This window comes from Sceloporus undulatus, chromosome 3, assembly GCF_019175285.1.
Source record: "Sceloporus undulatus isolate JIND9_A2432 ecotype Alabama chromosome 3, SceUnd_v1.1, whole genome shotgun sequence".
Lineage (NCBI taxonomy): Eukaryota > Metazoa > Chordata > Lepidosauria > Squamata > Phrynosomatidae > Sceloporus > Sceloporus undulatus.
In genome coordinates, this window is record NC_056524.1 from 145,797,900 (window position 1) to 145,824,270 (window position 26,371).

The 26,371-nt window shown below is 44.0% G+C and overlaps 1 protein-coding gene across 2 annotated transcripts; it reads right to left on the reverse strand.

Moving 5' to 3' along the window:
• CXCL12 (C-X-C motif chemokine ligand 12) lies at nt 1-25,435 on the reverse strand. Of its 2 annotated transcripts, XM_042459766.1 has the most exons (4): nt 24,969-25,435; nt 17,433-17,550; nt 10,184-10,270; nt 1-1,973 (listed from the first exon to the last, which is right to left on the reverse strand). In XM_042459766.1, exons 1-4 carry the CDS (start codon nt 25,042-25,044, stop codon nt 1,958-1,960), a joined length of 297 nt encoding a protein of 98 aa, XP_042315700.1. In that variant the 5' UTR covers nt 25,045-25,435; the 3' UTR covers nt 1-1,957. The 2 variants fall into 2 exon arrangements, with proteins under 2 accessions (XP_042315700.1, XP_042315701.1); XM_042459767.1 differs by lacking the exon at nt 1-1,973 and having other exon boundaries at nt 7,469-10,270; nt 24,969-25,433.
• Nucleotides 25,436-26,371: the final 936 nt, after the last annotated feature.

Genomic DNA, 26,371 nt, shown 5'->3' on the forward strand with positions numbered 1-26,371 from the left:
ATCATTTAAATAGCATACCTCCAAAGAGACCCGAAGCAGCTTTATTTTGGCAGTCTGGAACAGGCCTTTGTTTACAATGGCCAACCAACCCAATACCTTTTGTTCTCACCATCAAGCACCTTTGCCAGAAGCAAGATTTTGGCTATAAGTATCATCAGATTTGCCTGTTCACTGGGCCAGTCTGGATTTCAGGGGGAAGCTCTGTCCCTTTGAACCCTGACCTGGCTCTTGACTCCTGGTTCCTGGCCTAGTCATTCTGTGACTGAGCCTCATGCCATCCCCATCATATTCCATTTGGACTCCTGAAGAAGCCTACTGAAGTAAGTATAGCCCCAGTACTGCCTTGAACTATTCTCTATTTCAACTCTTGATTTCCTGAGCCTTGTATGAGTGTGTGTATGTTAGTGAATTGTATGTATTTGTCCCCTTATAAATAAATTGGTTATTAATTGTAGAAGTCTGTCTCAGCTCTATTTATTGGATTCTCTGGTCTCTCAGTATACATGACAGAAGGCGATTCTGCAGGGCCATTGTAGCAGGCCCCCCTCTTGCAATATCGAGCTAATATTAAAATTCCCCTAATCAGACCCTTGGCTACATAATGTTCAGATCAATAAAGCCATGTAAACATAGTATGTAATATTCTTAAACTAAGGTTGTAGGGGAAAAGTCACAAACAGAAGACAAAATGGAGGGAAAGCTGAGCTTTTGTTAGAAACTGGGGAGAGAGAACAATATAATTCTATATCCATAAAAGCAAGAAACTATACTTTTCTCTCTCTTTGGCATGGGTAGAATGTAAGTATCTCCATGAGATCATTTTTTACTATCACTATTTGGCATTGAGAGAGTTTTTAAAAAAGATTATAGTACAATAACAAATAGAACGTTTTCTTCCTACTTACTGTAATCTCAATCTGGATCCGTGCCTCATCTAATTACATTTCATTACATTAAAACAACTACCTTTAGACCCACTGAATCAATTGTTCAACAGTAAGTCAACTTCTCTGTAAATCTCATTCAATCAATGGGTTTGTTCTAGTTCAGACTGCCAGCAAGGACTCAGGCCAAAGTCTCTAATGCAAGATGTACTCTGACCATTACATAGTAAGTCACAGGAGTGTTCTGCTATTTTGTTCAGTATGTGGGCCAAAAGCACACAGAATTTAACTTTGTTAACTTTCATAATCATACTGACTCCAGAACGTTTCCCCTAAAATGCAGAAGCTGTCACAGCTGAAATCTCCAAGCTTTTGCAGTTCTTGCATTATAGGAGTTCATAAAGTAAATCATCTCCTTCAGAAGATGGCAGTCAACAGTAATGCCTGAGCTAGTTCTATGATCCTGTATGAGGAAATTCAAAGGACAGATGGACAGAAATGCAATCTCTGCCTATCTCTTTATTGGGGCATGCTATCCCCAATGTCCTTCCTCCATTGTGAACAACCATTTTATTCCATGAAAGTGCTGACAAACAGTAGCGATTTACTACACGAACTCTGGCCAAAACTTGTCTTATCTTCAAACATAGTTCTAGGTTTTGTTTGTTTTTTAAGGTAGGGAGACCTTATTTACAGATGTCAGAAACCCATCCATCCCCTTCTATTCCAGACAAATGCATTGCATCTAATACTTAGCCTATAGAGAAATTCCTGCTGTAAGGAGAAAATGTCAGGATTCTGCACAGCAAAAAGCATAAAAATGCTGCTTAATATGATTTCCTGGCATTAGTGCCACATAATGTCAAGCTGTGTCAAAGATTCCTACTAGGCCAAATAGTACTGGTAAAGGCAAGGCAATTTTGTGCAAATATATGACTTCAGAAGTACATGGAGCATTGTTTTGCTTTGTTGCCGTGTAACAAAAGAGATGTACTCATCATTCCCTAAAGAAGGATATCTGCTCTGTGGCTTCTATATAGGGGCATCCTGTAGACAGCGACAATGCTTGCATCTTATGTCTTGAATTTCCTGTTGGTAAAGAACAGAGTAAGATTCTGTTAAGGAATGGACGGTAATGCCTGTAAGAAAGAAACTAGGCACTCTGTGAGGCATACAAAAAAAGATTATTTCTGGAAATAGTAGAACATAGAAATCCAACTCATGACCAAAACAATAAAAGCTTACTGTTGAGTGTTCTGGAGAGTATATAAAACTGATCTTGATATTTTAAGTAAAACCGAACCAAGGAAAGCAAAGTGGACAACTTGATATAGAGCTGGACTTTGAGATGTTTCATAACAAGAAGAGGATGATTGAATAGCTCTCTTGAAGAAGGTGTGAAGTTCTGCACAGGAAGGGCCCTAGAATAAGAACTCTGTCAGCAGTCACAACAGCTACTGTTCTAACCATAAAACCATACACAGCACCATCTTTTAATACAACAATATTTCTTTTTCCTGCCTACATCTCTAGCTGGGTGGGTTTAAGAAGTATACTCTTACTCAGGTCTCCACATAGTATCACTCAAGGCATAGTGAGAATGAGCATGTTCAGACCATCCCCAACACCACATCCTACCCTGGCCCTTCCCACACAGTGTCTGTTTTCAAGTGAGCTCTGAAGGGGAACAGCCTGGGGGTTTCTGCTCATGGGGAAAATTTAAGCACACTCTACAAACCTCCCTTTCTCAGACCTCCAACTTCCCTCAATATATTTATAGTGCTGGCATGGAGTGCAATGGATTGGCTGGCATGGAATGCATTCATGGCAGTGGAGAGAGGGTTTGTGTTACTTTGCCTCTCTCCATACAATTAAGAGTTTGTTGTTATTAACTGCCCTCAAGTCAATTTTGACCCGTGGCAACCCTGTACATGAGACATTTCCCAGCAGACAGAGTCCTATCATCCTGTATTCCTGGTAAGCTCCTCCTAATTTGCTCCTGTACACAGGGACAATAGAAACAAAAGACCAGCCCCTATATAGGGAGGAGCTAGCCCTCCTGGGCCCCAGTCTTGTTCCTGCCTACATTCCTTGCAGGACATTCTCTTCAAGCCAGCGAATTTCCTTGCCGCTGAAAAGAGGTCTGAGAGCCTTCCCTTGGCCTCCCTTTCTCTCTCCCTGCCTGCCTTTCCGCCTCTGTGGTGGTGGGTATGGCAGAGGCCTCCGAGGCCACGACCCAGGAGCCCTCCAAAGAACAAGCTTCCCCAGCTCAAGACCTCCAAGTGAGGCAAAGGGAGCCGCTTCTAGAGGGAGATGCTGAGGTTCAGCCAGGGGAGGGGTTTACCCTCTGAGCAGCTGACCAAGCCCAGACCCTCCGGCAGTCCCGTTCAGGGACAGAGGGCATTGAGGAGCCCACTTTACCAGCTGGAACCACCGAGGTAGGTGCAGTCCGTGAACTCACGGACTTCGTTCGGGCTATCTTTGCCCGAGAGACAGCTAGCTTTCTGGGAGTTGGAGACATCCCTAGGCCCTCCAGAGGCCTCAGGGAAGCTTTTTCCCAGCTCCCTGCTAGCAGGGTCTCTGCAGCCTTCCCCCCTGTCGAGCCCCTGCAAGCCAGGGTCCTCGGCAGAGCTTACCCCGCTGCGGAGGGTGCCTGTGCATACAGGGACCCAGGAGCACTCTCGCCGCTTGCCTCTTACCTGCCTCCCTCTGCCAGCCTGGGAGTTTGGCCACAGGCCTGGTTAGCTGGGCTCGGAGGCGGCTGGGTGCCTCAGCCACGTGGACTAGCACCCCTTCCCCCTCCCGAGAGGAACCTCATGGTTTTGACGTGGCCGGGGAGGGCTCTTCCCGAGCCGCGGTGCCGCTTGGCAGCGTCCCAGACACGCCGGTCAACAGCAGGCGCCATTTTAGAAGCCGGGATGGCGGGCGTCATCTTGAGGAGGACCATGGGGGCCGCCATCTTGGGGAGTACCATGTGGGCTGCCATTTTACAAGCACCGATGCTTGTCGGCCCGAGGCAGATCCACAGCACAACAGGAGGGCCACAGAGAGTGCCACTAGGTCCCGCAGTCAGTTGGGGACAGCGGGCGAAAAGTGAGCCAGGGAGGATGGCGAGGTCTGCCTGTCGGACTCCGAGGCCGAGATGACTCGGATCGAACCCCCCAAGAGACCCAAACAAGCAAGCCGAGTGAGGGGCTTAGCTGTCTCCCCCCCCGATCTTTGAGGGTCAGCTAGAGGCGACCTCGGCAGGTGCCCAGGAAGGCCTGGAAGAGGGTGAGCTGTCTGGGGAAGACGAGGTAGAGGAGGCAGATTCCCCCGCTCCCTCTGCGTGCTAATTTAAAGTAGAGGATTTCCCCAGGCTACTAAAAAAGACCACTAAGGCCCTTGGCATCTCCCTACCCAGCGACCCTAAGCCTCATCAGGACTGCGAATTGCCCAGGATAGGAGTTGTTTCCTGTGCCGGCACCAGCTCTGGCCGAGATTCCCTGTCCTGCTAACCTTATGGAAGTTATAAAGACAGAGTGGAGCAAGCCTGGCTCCTGCCACAGCTCAGTAAAGAGGCTCTACAACTTCCCCAAATCAGTCATGGAGAGATTGCAGGTCCCAGTGGTTGATGCCCTTGTGTCAGCCTTAGTGTTCTCTACTGTCTTCTGCAAGGACGGCGAGGACTCGCTTAAGATCCCAGAAGAAGGCCTGGTGCCAGCTGAGGCTTGTTTGCCAATTGTCTCTCAGCAATTCTCCTGGACCTACGCATGCAAGCACTCTCAGCCCTCTGTTGCCTAAAGGAAGGCACCTCCAGTCTTGGCTCTTCCCCAGAGTCACCAGTAGGCTGTTGAGCCTCTGGAGGAATCCCCCCAGTGCTAGGACCTGACTGAGCTTCCTCCTCTGGGGCTGGGATGTCAGGGCTGGGATCTGGCAGGGCAGGATTAGGACCTGGTGGAGCCTCCATTTCCCCCTGCACTAGAGGAGCCACATCCTCCTCCTCATCTTCCGAGTCCTGCTCTTGGCTGGCCATGACATCTCAATGGTGTGGGCTCCAGGGTCCAAAAGTCAATAGAGACAGCTGCCCAATTTCAGATCTCAAATCCTCCCTCCAAGGAACTGTGCCCAGTCCAATGCTCAACTGAGACAGTGACTGTCCACCACTTCTCCATTTCCAATTGATTGGTTAGAGGGCCTTTTTCCAACTGCATTCTTGCAGTGATTCAGGCCCACAAAGGAGTCCTGATAAACTATTTTGTGTTGTACTGGCTAACTTAGGTTCAGAAACACAAACTTTGCCATTTCACAAAGCTTCATTTAGGAAAGTAAAAATGTTAGTTTTAATAGTTAGTTTTATTAGTTAGTTGATTCAGAAAACTAAAGATTAAAGATAAACAATCATTCCACCAAGCACCACCTGTTGTATAGCATAAACCAACATCTAGTATTACAAAGCATACAAAAATATATGGCCAGCAAGCACAGCAGGACTTGAAACTCTGCCTCTTAACATCTACCACCACCACCTCAACCACCGCTTCCTTCAGCAAGCAATACAATCATTACCCCCGCTTCCTTCAGCAATCAATACAATAACCAATACTATATATATGATTATTATAACCAGTGCAGGTTTAGGGTAACGTTGATGGAATCTTTGCACCAAAAGTTACATGTATGATCCTGACACTCAACAGAAGCAGACTGCATGCATGCCACTGTGTAGAAGATCTGTAGACTTCCTTGAGAAACAAATGTCTGCTGATACATTCTGGAATTTAGGACAGAGAATAATTCTGAGACCCAAGTTCCAGAAAAAAATAAAGCAGGCAAACAGTTCCAGTTGTAGAAAACACATCTGTCATTCCCTCTCAATGAAGTGAAGTGTCAAAATGGTTTTTGTGACTCACCTGGGTTCTTTTAAGCATGGCTTTCAATAAGGAAAAGTGTAGTACCCTGTGCAGCAAAGTGACACAAGCTTCTGGGAGAATGCTGATCTCCAGTCCCTTCTCCAGTCTCTTCTGTATTATCCAGTAACAGGCAAGATGAGATGGGTGTGTATTTCAGTGGCATGATGAGATGGGTAACCTCAGTCAACGAATCTTTAGAGTTTCTCCAAAACTGGGTGTGAAATCCCTTACATAAAATTGTCATTTGCACCCTGCTCCTTCCCCTTTAATGGTTTTGTACACTTTTATTAAAAGTAGGAGGGTCTTCTCAACCAGTATCATACAATAGGCCATTCATATCCACAGATTCTTGATTCATGGATTCAACTGTCCACAGCTTGAAAATATTCCAGAAATATATGTTCCAAAAAGCAAAATTTGATTTTGCTATTTTATATAAAGGACACCATTTTATTATACCATTGTATATAATGATACTTGAACATCCACAGATTTTGGTATCCATGATGGATCCTATTACCAAACCCCAGCAGATACCAAGGGTCCACTGTACTTAAATCCTGCTTCATGTTTGCCTACAGCAGTCATTAATTTTTGAAATGTATTTTATACTTGAAATTTTATTTCAGAAATAAGTGAGGAAGTGGAAGAAAATTATTTTGATTGAGGAAATGGCCCATGAGTAAAGTATTAAGCATTCCTCTTCCCCTCTCTGTCACCTATAGTTTGCATTTATATTTTTTTAAGTTGCAAGACAGTTTATAGATTTCTCATTTTGCATCTTGTTCTGACAAAGCTGCATGCCAAGACTGCATTTGAACTGGAAGCATATAGTGCTCTGTTAATACAAACCCAGATAATATCTGCCACAACAGATTTGTCCTAATGGACCACTGTGCACTTCAGTGGTACCACCATTCTTTCTTCCTTTTAATTCTCTCTAAAACCTCAGCATTTTAGTGAAGCAGCTTGGCCCCCAATCATACAGAAAGCAATCTCTGGCCTCTTCCCTTTTTCTCACCAATTCTTGGAATTTAAATGACAAATTTTGCAATAATCTCATTCTTGCTGTAAAGCAGTATCAGTATTATTAATAGTGTAGTTGCTGTTAGCATAGCTGAAATTAGCTGATTTTTTTAATATCATGAAACTGATATTAATTTTATCTGAGACTGGATATGTACATGGAAGGCGGTCAAGGCGAACAGGATAAGGAAGAATTGTGACTAGGCTCGGGTCTTAATGATGCTGATTCAGCCAGACACAAAACCTCTCAATTAAAACAGTGTTAAGAGTTGCAGCTCAGGCAATTTTAACATGAAAGAATGAGGCAAATCTTAGGCTGAAAATCCCAGGTTTTCATTGCTACCATAGCTTAACTTTGCTCAGTGTTGCCCCAAAAACACTGGGGGAATGTTGAGAGGTACACACTTGAGAGGTAATTATGCCATCTGCTTTGCAGAGTCATTGTCATTTATGCATTTCATTTATAATAGCTGCATGGGAGAACAGTAAGAAAATAGAGTTAGTGAGCAACAAGTTTATTACTAGTCAAAAAGTTTTCCTTCCACCATGAAAATAAACCTTGAGCCTACACACATAAGTACACACACGTGCATCCCAGCTACATTCCAGCCTAGAAAGCAGGGTCTCTAAGGCAGCCTGATAACGTGAAACGATTTACAAGAGCCATCTAAAAAAAGCATTAATTTTATTTCATAAAAATAAATTTGCATATACAGTTCAGAATTTATCATATTAAAAAGACAGCATTATTGCTAGCATGTGATCTCTCTCTCTCTCTCTGTATAATATGTGTATAATATAATATAATGTAATACAATCTTAATACAAGTGAAAGACTGACGATATTGAAGGCTACATTATTAAAACTGTAAATACAATCATTTATAGGGAAAGCAGCCAGTAAGCTATCAATAGGCACAGGACAGTAATTTAGAAATACACTTAACTAACATATAGAAAATGCACTGTCAAAGAAAATTCTTTGGAACTGGATAGAAATTCAGCACTATGCAGATAGGAAAAACAGCCCTTAGGTATGCTTGAAACAGGGTTCAGATAGACATAACAGGGACATATGTTGTGCAAGTCCTTTAGAAACTGACTTTCTGCAGAGATTATTAGTGGACTATATTCAGGGTTTCCAATAGGAAACATTCTTACAGGAAAATTTATTTTAGGGGCATTGTTGCTGAGACTTGTGCCAACTGTAACTGGAGTAGGCATATTAGGTTTGACACATTTGGGACAATTTCCCCCACCATGTAAATCTGCAAGAGTTCTATTAAATTACAAGCTGAGTGATCAGAGGGATAGCCAACAGAATCCCAAAAAGGTCAGGAAGTGTTTTCATGTTTGGTCCTGGAACAGCTTGAAAAGAATACAGAACAGGCTCTAGAAATTTTTTATGAGGTTTCTAAGCACTGAAGCCATGATGCTTTTAATTGATGGCTGCAGCATCTGATTCGGGAACTTGGGGATGGGAGGGAGCAGTGCTCAAGGGGCTGGCCTGGGGTTGTCACCTGCTTGTTCTATTTCCTGCATTACTGGTGCCATTTTCTCCCGTTCGCATAGCCTTTCCCCCGGTGGAATGGGAAGCAGGGTAAGGCGATCACATGTGTAGACAAATTTATTTTTTAAAAAATTCAAGCTTTTGATTGCTTAGGCACTCTGTCAGGTGTCAAATATAGCAAATTGCTATATTGACCTCCAAATACGGTAAACACATTATGCCCCCCTGCTCCATATGCATAGATCAACATGTGAGGAGACCCATTGAACACCATTTTTAACTATTATTTTTCTTTTTTTTACATGCTTGCTCGATCGCCCCCCAAACAGCCCAGGGAGCAATGGGGGAGGCAAAGGGACTTGGGGGGATGGAGGCTCCCTTTCCCCTTTCCCAGAGGCACTCTGGGAAGACATCAAGCTTAGGCACTTGATTGACAGCTGCTTTTTAAAAAAGAGGTTCTGGAAGGGCAATAGGAACAGGGAGCAAAAAAGTCCACTTCAAATTACAACTGAGATAATTTCAATGGGAACGAGAACATGGGTCAAAAAACCCCGAGTCCGTTTGTCGCCTTTCATAATGGGAATGAGGGAGCAGATTCAAATATGACTCGGGGGGAAAATCAGAATCAGAATCGCAGCAATATTGGCCGCTTTTTTTGCCTAGTGGGAATGGGGCCTTAGAGTAGCAATCTCTTTTCCAAATTCTAGTAAATGTAAAAACATCCCCCAGTAAGTATATTCCTGATCTGTAGATAAAAAGCTACACTGGCAGTGCATCAACTTATCCTAAGAGCCCCTTCCCTGCCTCCATCCCTCCATAGGGACTCAGGCCCGAAACAGATGAGCAAATGGGAGGGCCACTTCCGGCCACTCCAGGGACATGGCATTTACACAACACAGAATCCTTTCTGTGTGCCCTGAAGCCACCTCAGGGCCACACTGGGGCCGCCTAACTGGTCCCAAAAGGAGCACATCTTTTCCATTCCTCTTTGGGGCCATGGGAGGAGGCACCCTCAGGATCATGGCATGTGCTCACTGCAGCTCTGGGACAATAGGACTAGCAGCGGCTTCTGGCCATTTCTTCCTGCCTATCTGCTTCGCCCCTCAGTTTCCAAACTCCATTTCTCTGCACTGTCCAGATTTAATCCAAGGGAGAGAGGAAACAAATACAGCAAAAGTGGAAATAAATGTCAAGCTGAGTCCTACAGATTCATGAATATGATTGAAATAATGTAGCCTTATAACAAAGGTGAAAACTGGAGAGGATTCTGGGTATCCTAACCTGAAATTTCTGTTCCAAACTTTTCACACTAGATATTGCTAAACATTAAAGAAACCCCTTTCCAGAAACTTAAATTCCTTTATTTATCTATAGTGCATTTATCTACAGTGACAACTATGATCTATAGAGTTTATCTACAGTGACTATGATCTATTTCAGAGTCTAGTGCTGCCTCTGCAGACATTAATACCATGACAGGCATCTCTGTACAGCTTTTGGCCCAGAGCTCAGCTTCATGTCAGTGTTTGCCTAATGTGCAGGATGCTTTCACTATTTGAATACTGAATATTTCTGTCTGAATAATGCTTGAAGGATAGAGTTCCATCATTTATGTTCTTTTATGAAAACTGCTCACAGAGTACCCAAATAGGCTCATGTTACCAGGGTTCAGCTGGTCTTTATCTCCCTGACCCTAAATATTGAAAATGATGGTTTCTGACAGAAAGGCCCAATCTTTCCTGTTAGAAAAACAGGAAGAAAAATCCCAAAGACCTGAAGTGAGAACAAGGTCTGTTTTCTCTTGGGGGGGGGGGGGGGATCATCCAGTGTGCTTTAGCTGTTAGTCCTTTATTTTTTCCCCCTTGGCTTACTTGTGTAGATATTTCTCCAGATACTCCTGAATCCACTTTAGCTTGGGATCAATGCAGATCTGTTTACTGCTATTTTTCAATCTTGCACTGTAAAAGAAGAGAAAAGATAAGAATTTCATAATATAGAATAAAATCCTGACTCAGAGAAGCCACTCCTGAATGCTTGCTGAAAAGATATTATAAACCAGAGGAGATAAACCTACAGCTTTCAGTGCATGAAGTTATCTGGATGCCACTCTTGAGCCCTTCCCCTTCCCAAATCCCCCATCTGTTTGTCCTTCACTCCACTGGGTGTCTTCTTGCAGTCTCCTGTAACTAAACAGAGGTAATTGTTCTGTCTTTCTTGCTTTAGAATGGCAAGTGGGGTGAGGAAGCAGGTACTCAGCAAAGCACTCTTAGCAGAATTACAAGCAGCCACATAACTGTCCTAGACTGCGGCCAGCACACACAAACAACGCCGATAAGGATGGCTCAGCTAGGTAATTAGCAAGCAACTGGGAACAGTCCACAAACCTGTAAGGAGTGATAGTTAAGGAGCAAGCTGAAAGCCAGAGCCGAAGTCAGGAAAACAGAGGTCAGAGTAGTCAGTCCAGTCCAGGGTCAGGGCAGCTAGAAGTAGCAAGAGTCCAGTCCATTCCAAGGTCAAGAGTCAAGGCAACAAGGAGTCAAGATACAGGGAGCCAGTGCAGCCAGCAATCTCACCAAAGGATTATGCAATAAACTCTATCATTGAATTGCTTCTTAAGTAGGAGATTCTTTCCTCGGTGCCAGCTGAGGCTTGTTTGCCAATTGTCTCTCAGCAATCCTCTTGGACCTGCATCTGCCAGCACTCTCTGCATTGTTTAAAGGAGGGAACCTCCAGGCCTGGTTCCACCCCAGAGTCACCACTAGGCTGCTGTGCCACCAGAGGAATCCCATCAGCACTAGGACCTGGCTGAACCTCCTCTTCTGGGGCTGGGAGATCAGGTTTGGATTCTGGCAGAGCAGGATTAGCACCTGGTGTAGCCTCAATTACCTCTTGCACTGGAGGAGCCCCATCCTCCTCCTCATCCTCCGAGACCTGCTCTTGGCTGGCCATGACAATAACTTACTTGTCCAGCCAAGAGGGCTTTCCTCACCTTGGTTTTAGTGTTGCCAATCACCTTTGAAGGAAACCCCCCTGAAAATCCCCAAAACGCCACCAAATTCCTTGGGGCATCTGGGTCAGGGGCGGGACATCTGGGTCAAGGGGCCGCAAAGCATTATGAGAAGGCAAAAGGGGGTGAGGACTTCAGGGTCGGCCATTTTTGGGGGGACAGGGGCTTCCGGGTCGGCCATTTTGGGGGCGGGAAAGGCATTTTCGGCCATTGGGGGGGAAGTGAAATAATTCCCCATAAACAGAAAGGCTTTTAATTACCCAACATGAATTTCCTGGAAATTCCCCATAATTTTTTTATACCTGGAAATTACCCTGAAAGGCTTTTTATTACCTGGAAACCAGGGAATTTCCCAGAAACTGGCAACACTGCTTGGTTTTCTCTGCCAGTGGAACAGCAAAGGAAAGTAAAACTAGGAATTCTCAATAAAGCCTGGAAGCACTGTTTCTGAGTCCCAACTGGGACTGGGATGTAATTCTTCCTTGCAGAGCAAAGGCTTCACTCTCTCTCTTGCTAGTCTCTGTGAAGCAATAGCAATAACAATAGCAATAGCAGCTTCATTTATATACCACTTCATACCATCTAAGCAATCTCTAAGAGGTTTACAACTGTAAGCTAATTGCCCCCAACAAGCTGGATATTCATTTTAGTGATCTTGGAAGGATGCAAGTCTGAGTTGAGCTTGAGCCCTGGCTGGTCAAGGGAAGTACAAAGAAGACCAAAGTAAGGTGGCCTCAGCTGGGCTTGGAAACACCATATCTGAGTCCAGATCAGGATTCAGCCATAATCCTAGGAAGCCAAACTGAGAGGATTTTGCCCCCTTATCTTTTGTCTGAGTAGACTGAAGTTGGTTCCCCAAGTGGAAAAGATCATCATGCCACCTGTAATCTGTCCCCATATGGTTTCCAACTGTGCTTCCTTCTTTTTATATTATACTGTGATATTTCAACTAGCCTTTTAAAGTCATTTATCAATCACACTTATAAATTATTATTAATCACACTTATGAAAAATGTACATTTACTTACGACAAACTATGAATGAGGTTCTTCTAAATATTAGGCACAAGATTGTTACAGATCTATTTTGCAAACCAACTGATATTTGTACTGTATATATTTGAAACATGCAAAAAACAACATCATATGTAATTTGGCACTCAGATCAAATGTATATTTGCATGAGCCAAATGGCCCATTCCTCCCATCCATTCTGGCATCGTCCTGTTCAGACATCACATGACCCAACCTATGGTTCCAGCACGTCCTGCATCTGAACCAGGGCATAACAAGGTTACAACAGAGTTTAAAATCTTACTCTCCATTCCCATGACAGAGCTACTGTCTATATGGTCATCCCACTGTGCTGCCTAACACATTTACTGCCACTGCAGGTTGCCCATTCTGAGGTCAGAATGAGGTGCCCAGCATGAGGCCATCGCTGGGCACTTCATTCTGACCTCAGAAGCAAGTGACCCATGGCAGCAATCAGCAGGACACCTGTCCAGACAGCAACTGCAGCACAGGGATGGAGGCCAAAGTAATGGTGGGAGATGCTGAGCCAGGATACTGTGGGCTGCCTTTAGAGCATCCTGGCCAGTGCAGACAAGGCCCAAGATACTATCCAATCAGCCAAAAAACATCTGGCTAAATTCAATTTGGCTAAATCCAATTAATCCAGTCCACTTAGATCAGATCCATTGAATCAGCATATGCTGACATTGGTTCCCTTGATTCAATGTGACTAGCATTTGTGGATTTAAACCATACACTGTGGCAGCCTGGTCAGTAGGGCAAATGCATCTGCTCTAGGTCTAAGTGGCACCGACACTGCAGAAATAATGCAATTTGACATTACTTTAAGTGCTGTAGTTCTAGCCTATGGAATCCTGGGATTTGTAATTTCACAAGGTCTTTAGCCTTCTCTTCCAAATTGTGTTGGTGCCTCAGAAAACTACAAATCCCAGGATTCTGTATGATGGACTCATGCCAGTTAAAATTGTCTCCAACTGCATTATTTCCACAATGCAGATGCACCCTCAGTCTAAACTTTAGAGGATCCATCTTAATTTCCTGAACCTGTTTTGAGGGTAGGGTTTAACATCTTGGACAGTTCCTTAAAAGTTCAGACCAAGTCCAGGAGTAGATTCCAGTTTTGTGCTGCAAGAACTACACTCATTTCTGACACTATTCTTTAGTGTTATAAAGTTCCATAGTTTTTCCTGTCAAATGAAATAGTCACAAGTTATAGTTTTGGGGTTTTTTTCAGGCTATGTGGCCATGTTTTAGAAGAGTTTATTCCTGATGTTTCGGCAGCATCTGTGGCTGGCATCTAATAAACTCTTCTAGAACATGGCCGCATAGCCTGAAAAACCCACAAAAAACTATGATGCCAGCCATGAAAGCCTTGGACTTCACAGTTACAAGTTATGTTTTTAAGTATGCTTGATCTCTTGATCAACTGCATTAATTCTACATTGAATCTGGACAATTGGATGTATACAATTAAAGCTGGAAAGTTGCCATTCTTATGTATATATAAAACTTAAAAATATAAAATATTCTCCAGATAACTAAGCTAAGTACAGGGTTGCACAAAAAGCCCTATTGTTTTGTTTTTTAACAAATAGTGTAGAATAGAAGGTAATTTGTACTTTATAGGCTTCATTGTAATTCCGAATCCTTTACCTGCCGATTCTCATACTAACCTTTCAGCAACCTATTCCCTATTCCCAAATCCCTATTTTTCAGTGCCATCAGATGGCCAAACAAAGTTTCAAACAGGAGCCTAAAATCTTTTGTTATAAATTTAACTTGGTGAAGCTCAGGGGTAGCTTGGCACAACCCCTGCCCACATCCACCCATGTTAAAGTCCCCTCACAAGTAAAAAGGGAAGTGGAGGACATTTTCCATTAGCACTGCTGTGTCTTGCCTCTCAAAGAGACTGCTTGCAGCTAAGACGGCTGAAGATTTACAAAAATTTGCAGAGGAGGAGGTACTGGGCAAGTAGCAAGGCAAGATTTCCCCCCACATACCATCTTGTCTGGTTGCACCAAATGACAAGAAATCTGACCCCTTGCCCCAGCGACCTAGTGACTCATGAAAGGAAAAAAATGGTTGGGAAGCTTGAAACCCACAGGCAACTATGGTGGGGGGGGGATTTAAAATTAAAAAAATGTCTCCCCCACCCGCCACCCTCCTTGGCATGCATAATAGCTATTTCCTGTTCCTTTAGGAGGGAGTACGTTTGCCTTCTGAGACTCAACAGTGCAGCGGTATGGGCTTACTCCCTCTCCAGCCTCTCTCTTCAAATTGCAAATCATTAATTGAGTCCAGGAGCAGGAGCTGTGTTTTTGAAAAATCTGGAGGGAAGGGGGGTTATTCCCTGTACTGCCTGACCTGAGCAGCATGGACGCTAGCAGGAACAGCCAACCTCCCTGGTTTTACAGTCCAAATTAATGTTTTGTGCTACAAGATTTATGTCAAAGTCCATGATAAAAAGTGGAGGTGACTGGGTGACCTGTGTCTCTCATTGTAAGATTAATTGAATTCTAAGCATGTTCACTCAAAAAAGCGGTAAGAAAGTGAACTATAGACAGGTTAATCTCCTTAACAAATAATGGGCAAAAAAGCTGAGGACTATACAAGAGTAAAATTGATCACAATCTATTATGAAAGATGATGCTAAATGATGCTAAAATGTCATTACTAGTATTACTAATATAACTAAAAGCAAAATTTAAAAAGTACACTTTGATCAAAACATTTTAAAAGATCATCATTTAACATAAAACATATCTCACTAGCAGAATCATGCAGTTAGAAATGGTCTTGGCCTGATGCACTCCTAGTTTATGTCAAACCAACATGCTCGTGATTTTAATTCATCTTTAAAAGTCTTCGCATCACTTGCTTTTAATGATTCATTGTATACCTTCAAATCATTTCTGACTTACAGTGACACAAGACTACCATGTAAAGGGGTTTTCTTGCCAAATTTGTTCAGAAGGGGTTTGCCTTTGCCTTCCTCTGAGGCTGAGAGAATGCGTTTTACCCAAGGTCACCCAGTTGATTTTCATGGCCTAACACAGATTCAAATCCTTGTCATCTGGAGTCCTAGTTATATAATCAATCAGTACACTATGATGACTTTCTGCTTTCATTGAAACCATATGATTTACAGTACAGTACTTACCTTCATCACCGATAAATATTTTATGTTGTAATCTTTTACATGTTTTTATTCAAGTGCACTTTTTCAGTGTACTGGTATGTCATAATATTTTAGCATTGTCTTTCATAGTAATTTCATTCTTGTAAACACTTAAACGTTTTTGCTCACTTACTCAGAAATCTGGTCAATTATGCATACTCCTGGGTAAGTGTGTATAGTGCGCCCGCATCATATACTGGAAGCCGTGCCAGAAGGAAGGGAGCCACACGCTCGAAGAAAACAATGGCACACGCTCCTGTCGCATGCCCCCTTCATGCCACTGCCACACCGCTGTGGGCATGAGCCCCATTCATTTGAATGTACCCACATTTTTTCCCTTATGCGGGGGGGGGGGGGATCCGGAATGGCTCCCCCGCATAAGGGAAGGGACAACTGTACATTATTTCAGGCCAAATCCCTATATGAACTGTGTGCATCTTTTTGAGAGGGGGAGTAGTCCAGTCACCTGTACCATCAAACCCAGATACTCTTCACCATCAGCAGGACAATAGGTTGAAAGGAGTAGCAGGTGGGGGGCAGGTAAAGCTACACTTGTGGGATTTCTCTTTTAAAATATCTTGAGGATTTAGGCTCTGTTGTTGAAACCTTTCTGCATAGAGGAATTACTTCTGCCACTTTCTAATGTTATGCTTAACTACTACTTCTTCAGTTCTGGATACATTCACAGTTGTTCTCTGAATAAAGTTAAGGCATTTTATGTATTAGATTTTTGTAAGTATAAACAAGTAATACAATTTTGTGTATTGTCATACATATTGCATATTATATTCTTAAGAAAGCAAAAAATGTAGAACTGATCAAAAAGCAAATGTTGCACATTTTTCTATTTCTCCTCCACTTTCCATTTCTGAAAAAACAGGAACAACCAGTGTCCCTCAAACGTCCTCCATGACTTCAATATTTTCAGAAACATTATATCTCTAATGCCCTGCCCTCCCCAGCATCTCATCAAACAATTGAAGCTACTTCATGCAGACTCAGACTACTGGTCCATTCAGCCTCATGACCCATTGGTTTTTCAATGGCAGTGATTATTCTAAGTCTCTGGCTCATAAAGGTCTTTCCAACCAATTCTCTGAGTAAATTATAAACATAGTTCCCATTTAAATGATCAGAAAAATAAAAGTTCTGTTGATTTTATATTCATAGCTTTTTGTTTGCATGGAAAGGCAAACAAAGCGAATGATTCTGTCATGATGCCAAGGTTTAAGTTCCCCCTTCCTGTCTGCCAATTCCCACCTACACCCTGTGCAATGGGAAAGCTCCTTCACTGAAGTAACATGTCTTGCCACAAATACAGAGGCATTATCCTCCTCCTATTTAGTATGGAGCCATATTGGATTATTTCTTTTAAAATAGTATGTTGAGGTTATTCAAAATTTCTCTTCTTTTCCCCATGGTTACCCCATTGCATTTGGCATTCTCAGTGTCTCCTCTACACAATATAGATAGGGTAATTGAGTCAATTCATAAAGACAGAACTTTGTTAAGCCAGTTTTGTTTGTTTGTGTTTGTTTTTGTCTGCAGCTTGACAATGAAGCAAAGAGTTGCAGAAGCATGGCTTCATTTGTTTTTAAAAAAACCTCCTAGATAAAATGAGTGGAATATGCCCCACTTCAATGTATTTGGGGAGGAAACTTGTAATTTTTTTTTTTTTAAAAAAAATCACATCAGTACTTAGGACACATTCTCTCAAATACATGTTAGCCTATATCTTTAATCACAGTACTGGCAAAACTACTATTTATTCTAATCGCTTCCAAACATTCTGAGAATATGTTCTGGATGATGCAGAACATATTCCTTTATTATCATGCTCTGGCAATGGTTGCAGCCTCTGCTAGACACAAAATGCATTAGAAAAATGTATGTACACTTACATAATCTGGAGTGAACAGCCAGGGACAGTCAGGATCTTCAGGTGCTTAATGTGAGATTTAGCCACACTGTTCTCAACATATCTGCAGGGACAGCGGTAAGTCAAACTGATGGGCTTCTCTAGAGGGCAACACAAACAAAAGGATTCAGATCCCTGACCCTTTACTATGAACACTCTACAATTTAAATGATTTCAGCCTTTAATCCTTGTGTTTGGAGAGACAGAAATGAGGTAAGAAACCAGAGCTAAGAAACTGAGATGTGACTTAAAAAAAAAAAAGCAACAGCAGCAGCCAAGCCGATTGTCCCAAGTGAACAGGGACAACTGAGCAAGACAATGGGCTAAAACAGAAAGGTGCCTGACCTCCTCAATGTTAATCCCACCCAACGATTTGACCTGAGGCCAAATCAAAAGGCAAACAAGAGAAGAAAGCAAGCCCTTAGTTATGCAAAGCCAAACAAGTTCCTCCTCAACATTATGGAGAGAGAAGCTATTAGGGCCTTTGGGCATTCAGCTTCTGCTTCAGGTATAGCGATTCTGTTGTTATTGACTCTAAACTGACTGAAGTGATCAGTGCATGCTTTCTTGCCTTTCCAGCAGTGCTGAACAGAACAGAGTTTCTTGAGTCCCAAAATTTTGGAACCACTAACTTCTATTGTTAATGATACCGGTACAGGAGGAATGGGCAGCATGCCCCTCTAGGGCCACATGTGGCACTCAAAGGCTCTTTTTGTGGCCCTTTATTTCTCCAGTCGGTGAGCTGAATTGCCCCTTTCTGGCCCTCAAAAGAAGTGATTTTTCTTTCTTGGAAACCTATGGTACTTCAACTTTCAGATAGGTTGCAGGACCTCCTGGTACTTCAAATAATACCCACTTTTTAAAACCAAATGTGGGTGTCTGGCTTCTTTTTTAGGCATTTGGTTGGAGGTCACTTGGGATGGGACCCATAAAGTCCCAGAGACATCAAGCTGTAACAACAGTTTCTCACCCCTATCCTACACATAACTGATGTGTCACCATGGCACAATTTAAGCTGAAATGAAGGGTTCCTTGATCCTCCCCAATAGACAACCCCCAAACAATAAGGCAAAAGTGGGAATCATGTGGTCCTCCAGCTCTTACTGAGCTGCAACTCCCAATATTCTTCACCACTTAGCTATGCTGCCCAGGACTCATGGGAACTGCAGTCCCATCCTTTATGCAGAGGTCTGTTTCTTATGGAAGACTTTTGTAGGTCTCCACCACTTCCAAAAACTTGTGGGAGCTCAGATGGCATCTTCCTTGATGCAAAACGCAACAAGAAAAATCTGTTCTTCCACTAACATGTCAAGGAACAGACTATGCTACACACAATACCCTTCCTGGCACACTAATTCTCTGAAAGCAAAACTATGTATGTTTGAGATCTGTGAATAAGACACCTGGTGTCTTTTTCCTTTGCTAAAAGCAGGGGGAGGATAACTGGATCTGGGTCATGATATTCTGGGTTTCTGACTAACCTTCTTCCAAAGCAGGAAAAAGTATGGAATAATACCTCAAAATAGCAACACAAAAAGGAAAGGCAATCCACTTAAGACACTGAAATAAATCTTATGAACTGATCAAAATGGCACAAATGAATTTCAATCAGGTAGTTTTTCTTGGGGCAGCTATAAGAGATTTTTTGTAAAATAAAAAGTTAAGATATTTTAGCATCTCATGTAATTTCTGCTACATGTTTTAATATGCATTATGAAAATATACATTTATCATAATTTATGAAAAATAACATACATACATTAACCAAAAAGTGAAATCAAAAACTTTTCTAAAAGTTTCTGATTTCATGTTTTTTGTTACTGTATATCAGTTGCAGTAGTAGAATGTGCTACATGTTGCTATTTTTACATTAAAAACAATGAAACAGAAGGTGATAATAATTCTTCAGTATTTTAAAGATACTGACTAATAAATACAAAATTCCTCTTAGTAATGATTGTGATTTAGAGATCTACTCCTAGAGTGTGAGACAATTTTGCTTCTTCCCCGCAGCCCCTCATACATTTGGCATAATCTGCTGCAGAGGTTAAAGGGACCTTCCGGAAGAACACGGGAGAACAGAACAAATCAGTGGACATTCATTTCCCACCTCTGCTCATGCCATAATAATGTCCTTACAAAGTCCTTTAGAACTTCCACTCAGCTATAGCCTTATGCTATTTCCAATTATGCAGTGCTTGGAAAAATTATTGAAGGGTGCTATACCTCCAAGAATTCTGTTCAAAAGATTATGTTGAAAAAAGTATACAGGGGTGTCATTCTCCCAGGTAACATAATAGTGATCATATTGTCTCTTTGACAAGAAAAACAATTCCAAACTTCCATATAACCATGTGGGGTTTCTGTCTTGGAAGTCTCTTTTCTTATTCATACTTTTTCATTTAGTCATTTATTTACTTGTAATGCCTCAAAGACTATGGGCCCAAACAGACAGGCCAAAATAAAGCTGCTTCGGGTCACTTGGGAGGTATGCTGTTTAAATGACATGCACATCTTAAGAGGCCAGAAGCTGCACCAAAGCTGCACTCCAGTCCTTATCATCATTTAAACAACATACCTCCAAAGTGACCCGAAGCAGCTTTATTTTGGCCTGTCTATTCAGGCCCTAAGTCTGTAAATTTATTTATAATATATATATATATGGAAAAATGTTCCACTTACACATTCCTCTACCTATTTTTTTAAAATGGTCTTGCCTATGTATATCAGTTTATAGAGCTGTTATATAATGCATGTCAGACAGAAAGTATATTGTACTTTTTCTTATGCACAGGGTTACAAAAATCCAGGAAGTCTTGGAAGAAAAATGTCCCTGTGGGAATGGGATGCAGTGTTCCAGATAAGACATAAAATTTCTATCATTTTGAATATGCACTGTGGTGAACAAACTAGTCTGCAATGTTCCTAATGTGTTTATAAATTAATATTCTTCAACACTTAGCTATGCTGTCCAGGACTCATGGGATCCATTAGGGCAGTGCAGGTTAATTCAGAAATCAGAGAAAAGTACCAGCCTTTGCAGCTGTCTGTAACAAAAGGGAAAAGACCTCAAAAGATCCATTTACAGTTGTCTTTCATTGCATCATGTACACATAGCAGGAATGCAGGGATTTAAAAAAATAGAGAATATAGGAATTTTTAAAAATATAGAAAAATGGTTCCTCGTGTTAAGCCCCCATTTGCAGTCTGAAATTCATAGAGTTCAGACCCAGGTTTACACTGAAACAATAACAGAATAAATCTCAGTTAATTCAGGGTGTTGTTTTGTGCCCCCGTTTTTCAAAATGATTTGTATGATAGAGAAGTCAAGTCAATTTTCATCTTAGATAATGAGTATTTTGCTTCTCTTGTTCAGATATATTTCTCTGCCTAAATGCCTGATAAGCTTGGCTAAAAATGACTGATTGCAACAAAGAGTGCCTCTCTTTCTCACAGCTGACACTGCAAAACAAGAGTCCTTCTGCTGTGGCCAAAGGAAGAAAGTGTTCGGTTTCCCCCCCCCCTCTTTTTTCCCCCCTTCTTCTTCCCAGAAGTGCAAAGGCTGGACCTAAGATTCAAACTCATTGACTGGGCAACACCTTTACAATAAAAGTTGAATTGTCCTAATAATGGCCTTGCTTATCTGTGAGACTTGAATTCCCACCTACCCACAGATCAACATGGCTTCTACTTTTTGTGAATCTATGATGGGCCTCATTGTCACAACCTTGGAATGATGGAAACCAATCCCTAGAAGGCAATTTTGGCAAACTGCTTTTGATAAGCCCTGAGGTAATAACAGCTGAAGAACCAAACAAAGATCTCCCTCAACTTCAAAAAAGTTAATCCTAACTGCAAGGCAGACAGCAGTCTAAAGCAAAGAATGAGGAAGAAACTATAGTATATTCCTCAGTCTGTTGCAGACTGATTTGGGAGTAAATCCAGCTGAAATTGGTGGGAAGTATTTCTGAGTAAGCACTGAATGGATTGGGTTGCATGTTTAAAATGTGAATCTGCTCCCCACAATTAACAAGGGAAATCAGTTTAAAGTTAGTAGTGCAAGAATTCATTGTACTTGGAGAGGAATGCTATGCCACAGAGTAGCTACAAGCAGCTTTACGAAAGGAAGGCTGCTGTTGAGGAGAGCACACTTCCTTGACCCTTTCAAACCAAGGGCTTCTGGCATTACCGTCACATGGCATTGCACAACTACTTTCCCTGTGTAATGGATCCCCCCCCCCCGCCTTGGGCTGGATGGTAAGAAAAAAGTTGGAAGCAACAGTGCAAAAACATGGGGAAAGAACTACAAATGGGAAACAGCATCTGGACCCTTTTGGGAAATTCTGTGAACGAAGGAAGGCAATTTCACAATAAAAGCCTCCTCTGGAATCAGACTTTGTCATAAAAAGAATGAGAATTGATGAAGGAAAACATAGATGGATTGGAAGTGGAAGAGAGGACCACCTGGACCTCCTTGAAGTGCAGCAAATAAGCAGTAGAAATGTTTGTTCTGGAAGCATGCAAGGTGCCTTTTTTCAGTAAATGAAAATGTGTTTTGAACAAGGACAACTCCTCCATCCGCCCCCCCCCCAATTGCCCCTTCCACAGCCACCTTTAGTAGAACTGAGAGAGGAAGGAGCAAATTAGGAAGATTGAGCAGTGACATGATAGCCATCATTACATATCTGAAGGGATGTCAAGGTTGTTTTTGCTGCTTCAGAGACAAACCAATGGATTCAAATTACAAGAAAAAAAACCACCTAAACATTGGGAAAAAAATTTACTATTCAATAGTGGGATAAACAGCCTTGGAGCGTGTTGGACCCTCGTCTTTGGAGGTCTCTACACAGAGGTTGCACAGGCATCTTTCAGGAGTGTTAAGCTGTTTAGTCCTCCATGGCAGAGGGTTGGACTAGGTGGCCGCTGCAATCTCTTCCAACTCTTACGATCTATTATTCAAGAGCTAGAGGAAAACTATTTAAAACCAGGGGTGGGTAACTGTTTCTGGACTCCTTCACCCAAAACCAATCTGGCAGGTTGAATGAAATTATAGCTACAGCTTTGCTCCCTTCTGGGGCCCTGAATGCAATGTACATTAATGTACAGTTTCTCTGAGCATCACTCTGCATTGAGTTTTTCGGCTGCAAGGAGTGCAGTGTGAGAATCCTCATGATATATTCGGTCCCTCACCAGAAGAAGCAGCATAGTTTCTCCCTCCCCAGCTCATCCTCCTCATTCAGAAAGTAGATCAGACAGGGATCCTTTTCCCCAAAGGTAAGGGCCTCCTCTGGACTGTTCCCCAGTTAGATCAGATCCCTTGACCAGAAGTTCTTCTGTTTTAAATAATAAGGGCATGCTGAAGAAACCAAATTTGCAGAAACTAGTAGCTAGGCTCTTAAACCAAAGCCCCTTACGTTGCTAAGCCAGTTTTAAATGGCAGTTACTTTCTCTTCAGGCAGAGTGAAAATGTTTTCAGTGTTTGGCACTATTTATGTAAAGCTAAGAAATCAAGTATTTAATTTTAAATGAATACTTAATTAATTAAATATTAATTAGGAAATTAAGTATGGCTCTGCTTGCCCATGAAACTCACTGGGTGACCTTGGGCAAGTCACATACTCTCAGCCCCGGGGAAGGCAATGGCAAAGCTCTTCTGAACCAATCTTGCCTGGAAAACCCCAACATAGGGTTGCCATAAGTCAGAAATGACTTGAAGGCACACAATAACAAGAAGAAATGAGTTTAAATTAGGGATGGAAAGAATATTAACCGTTACTTGCTCCCACCACTTAGGAAATCCAGTCAGAAATGATAGCAATGTAGCAAGACTGTGTAGTTTTCTCCCAGCATTTGCACACACTGCACAAAACTACATTTTGATTCTTTGTAGAAACATTGTTTGGTTTGGTTTTTGCAAAACACACACATTTGGACTAAACGGTTTCCAAATGATCAAGTGTGTCGATGTTGCTTTTGTGCGAGACTGCTGAGGTTTATACAAAACCCATTTATCTGTAAACAACACAAAAAGCAGCCATCTTTCTCAAAAACACCTAGCTGTTGAAAGTATTTTTGGAAAAGAAAGCAGAACAATTTCCTGAAATACTTCAGGATGTAAAAGTCCCAGGCGAGAATGGTCCAGACATTTTCTTTTTCTTTCTTTTTTTCCTGCAGCTGGGAGAAGAAGGCTGCTGAAATTATTTCTCCCCATTTGCAACGAACGAAGTTGGCAGCAGGAGCTTTCCTAGACTTCAGGCTACTTCCTCAGATGCTTTTCAAAGAGGCCCCTCCAACCTCTGTTTCATTTTCCATTTTAGAATACTTTGGGGATAAAGTTGGAGACTAAAAATAGTAGAAGCTTAAGCACAGCTGTTCCTCAGAAACTGAAGAGACCACTACAAATATGACACATTTAGGATTTAGTTTACAATTGCAAGCAAAGAGATACCACCTAAACACTGGAAACAACTCTATTACTTCCAATTCTATGATACTATGATTCTACGGTAGGAGCCGGCAGTCAATGGACTACACACTTTCTCTGAGGAGGATGGGCTCTTCGTCTGCGGAGGTCTGCAAACAGAGGATGGAGGGGCAGCTTTGAAAAGCATCTGAGGAAGTAGGCTGAAGCCTAGGAAAGCTCCTGCTGCCAACTTCTTCCTTTCAGTGAGTCTCAAAGGGGCTGCAAGAGCTCTCTACAGATTGATTCCACAGACTGACATGGCTATGTCTTTGAATCTTTGAAGGGGAGTGGCAGCGCCTGGGTGGCAAAGTGGACCTGTGTCGATGCTCTGGTTGCCATCCAGGAAGGAAGGAAGGGGGGGATCCCGAGCCAGCCAGCCCGGGGATGATGGGAACTAGAGGCTAGCCCCTTCTGGAAAAGCCTGGGATCCCGGAGGGGGGGGGGGGCTGTGGCTGGGCTTCTGCCAGGCGCCTGGCGGAGGGCGCCTCCTTTGGCCAGAGGCTGGCTCCCACCACCCACCGTCGAGGAGAGAGAGGATGCCCTCCTCAGGGGCCCCGACGAGGCGGGAAAGGCGAAAGACTCTTGGGCAGCGGAGTCCCGCTCTCCCCGTCCCTCCCTCTCTCCCTTCGGCCAATGAGCCCCGAAGCGCCTCTCCCCGGCTCTGCAACCTCAGGGCGCCCCGCCGAGAGGGACTCCCCGCTTCGGGAGCCGGCCAGAGCAGCCGCCCCCGAGGGAAAGGGCTGCTCCCAAAGGTGCCTTCACGTTGGATGACCAAAACGGTGCCCTCGGGGTCCCGGCACAAGGTCTCCTCCATCGGCCCTCCGAGGGGCCAGGGCCGCGTCCGATGCCTCGGGGGGACTTTGGTGGCCTCCCAGCCGAGCCCCGAATGGCGCGGGGCGCTTTTCTTCCAGCCTCCCCCAGCCCCCCCCCCCGCAGAGGCCCCCCCCCCCCGTCCCAAGCACTTCCCTTCCCCGGCCGGACAAGGCTTCCCCCCTCCTCCTCCTCCTCCTCCGTCGGGGCGAGGAGGGAGCCCCGGGAAGGAGCCAGGGGACTCACCCTCGGTGACGGGGAGGCTGCCGAGGCCGAGGAGGGCCAGAAGGAGCAGGACTCGCAGGGCTCGGGCAGCGTCCATGGTTGGCGCGGCGGCCGGGGCTCTGGCGGGGAGGCCCCTCTTGCTCCCTCTATAGAGTCCCCGCGGGGGAAGGGGGGCTCTGCTCCGCAGGGAGGGAGGGAGGAAGCAGACAGGCAGAGAGAGAGAGAGTCTGTTATCCTCCCAGCCCTCCTTCGGCCCAGGGATGGCAGGAGGCCAGGCGCCCCGCTCCCCCCCTGCGGCATCCGATGCACCCCTCCCGGCGGCGGGAGGGGCTTCCCCCCGAGGGCTGGGGGCTCTTCCCCCCCAACCAAGACCCCCCCGCCCTCTCCGCCTTGCAAAGGCTGCCTTTGGCTCTCAGGCGTCCCCCGGAGGTCACGGCCAGCCTCCCAAGTCCGGAGGGACGGGGACAGGGCTTTGCCTCCTGCGGCCCCTTCTTGGCCCTCGCCTTGCTTGATCCCCTCCTCCTCCTCCTCCTCAGGACAAGGCAGGCGCCGTCGGGGGAGCAGCCCCTCCACCGGCCGGGAAAGGGCTCCCGCCGCCGAGTCGAAATGCGCCTCAGCCACCGAAATAATAAAGCGAGAACAGGGAAGTGTGCTAGCCAGGAGACAGGCAGTTTATTTGGGGTTTTTGTGGGGTTTTCAGGCTATGTGGCCATAAAATCATAGAGTTGGAAGAGACCGCAAGGGCCATCCAGTTCAACCCCATTCTGCCATGCAGGAAATCACAATCAAAGCATCCCCATTGACAGATGCCCATCCAGCCTCTGTTTAGTGACCTCTAAGGAAGGAGACCCCACTACACTCCGAGGAAGGAGTGTCTTCCACTGTCCAACAGCCCTGACTGTCAGGAGGTTCCTCCTAATGTTGAGGTGGAATCTCTTTTCCTGCAGTTTGCATCCATTGTTCTGGGTCCTGTTCTCTGGAGCAGCAGAAAACAAGCTTGCTCCCTCCTCAATATTACATCAATTCAAATATTTAATCAGGGCTATCATATCACCTCTTCTAGAAGAGTTTATTCCTAATGTTTACCAGCTGAAGATGCCAGCCATAGCTGCTGGTGAAACGTCAGGAATAAACTCTTCTAGAACGTGGCCACAGACCCCAAAACCCCCACAAAAAACTATGGATGTCTGCCGTGACAGCCTTCGACTTGGCAGTTTCTCTGGGTCCTCCAGCCTGGAGCTTCCACAGCAGCCTTTACTTTGAGGTGAAAGCCAGCTCTCCCATCTGATAAGAAAGTGATCAGAGTGGAAAAGGAGCAAGGGGGACAGGGGAGTTGGAGAAAGGGATGAAATGGCAAGGCTTCGGTTGGAAGGGAGAAGCCCTGGGCCTGAAGAGCCTCAGGGGCCAAAGGGCCAGCCTCGGAC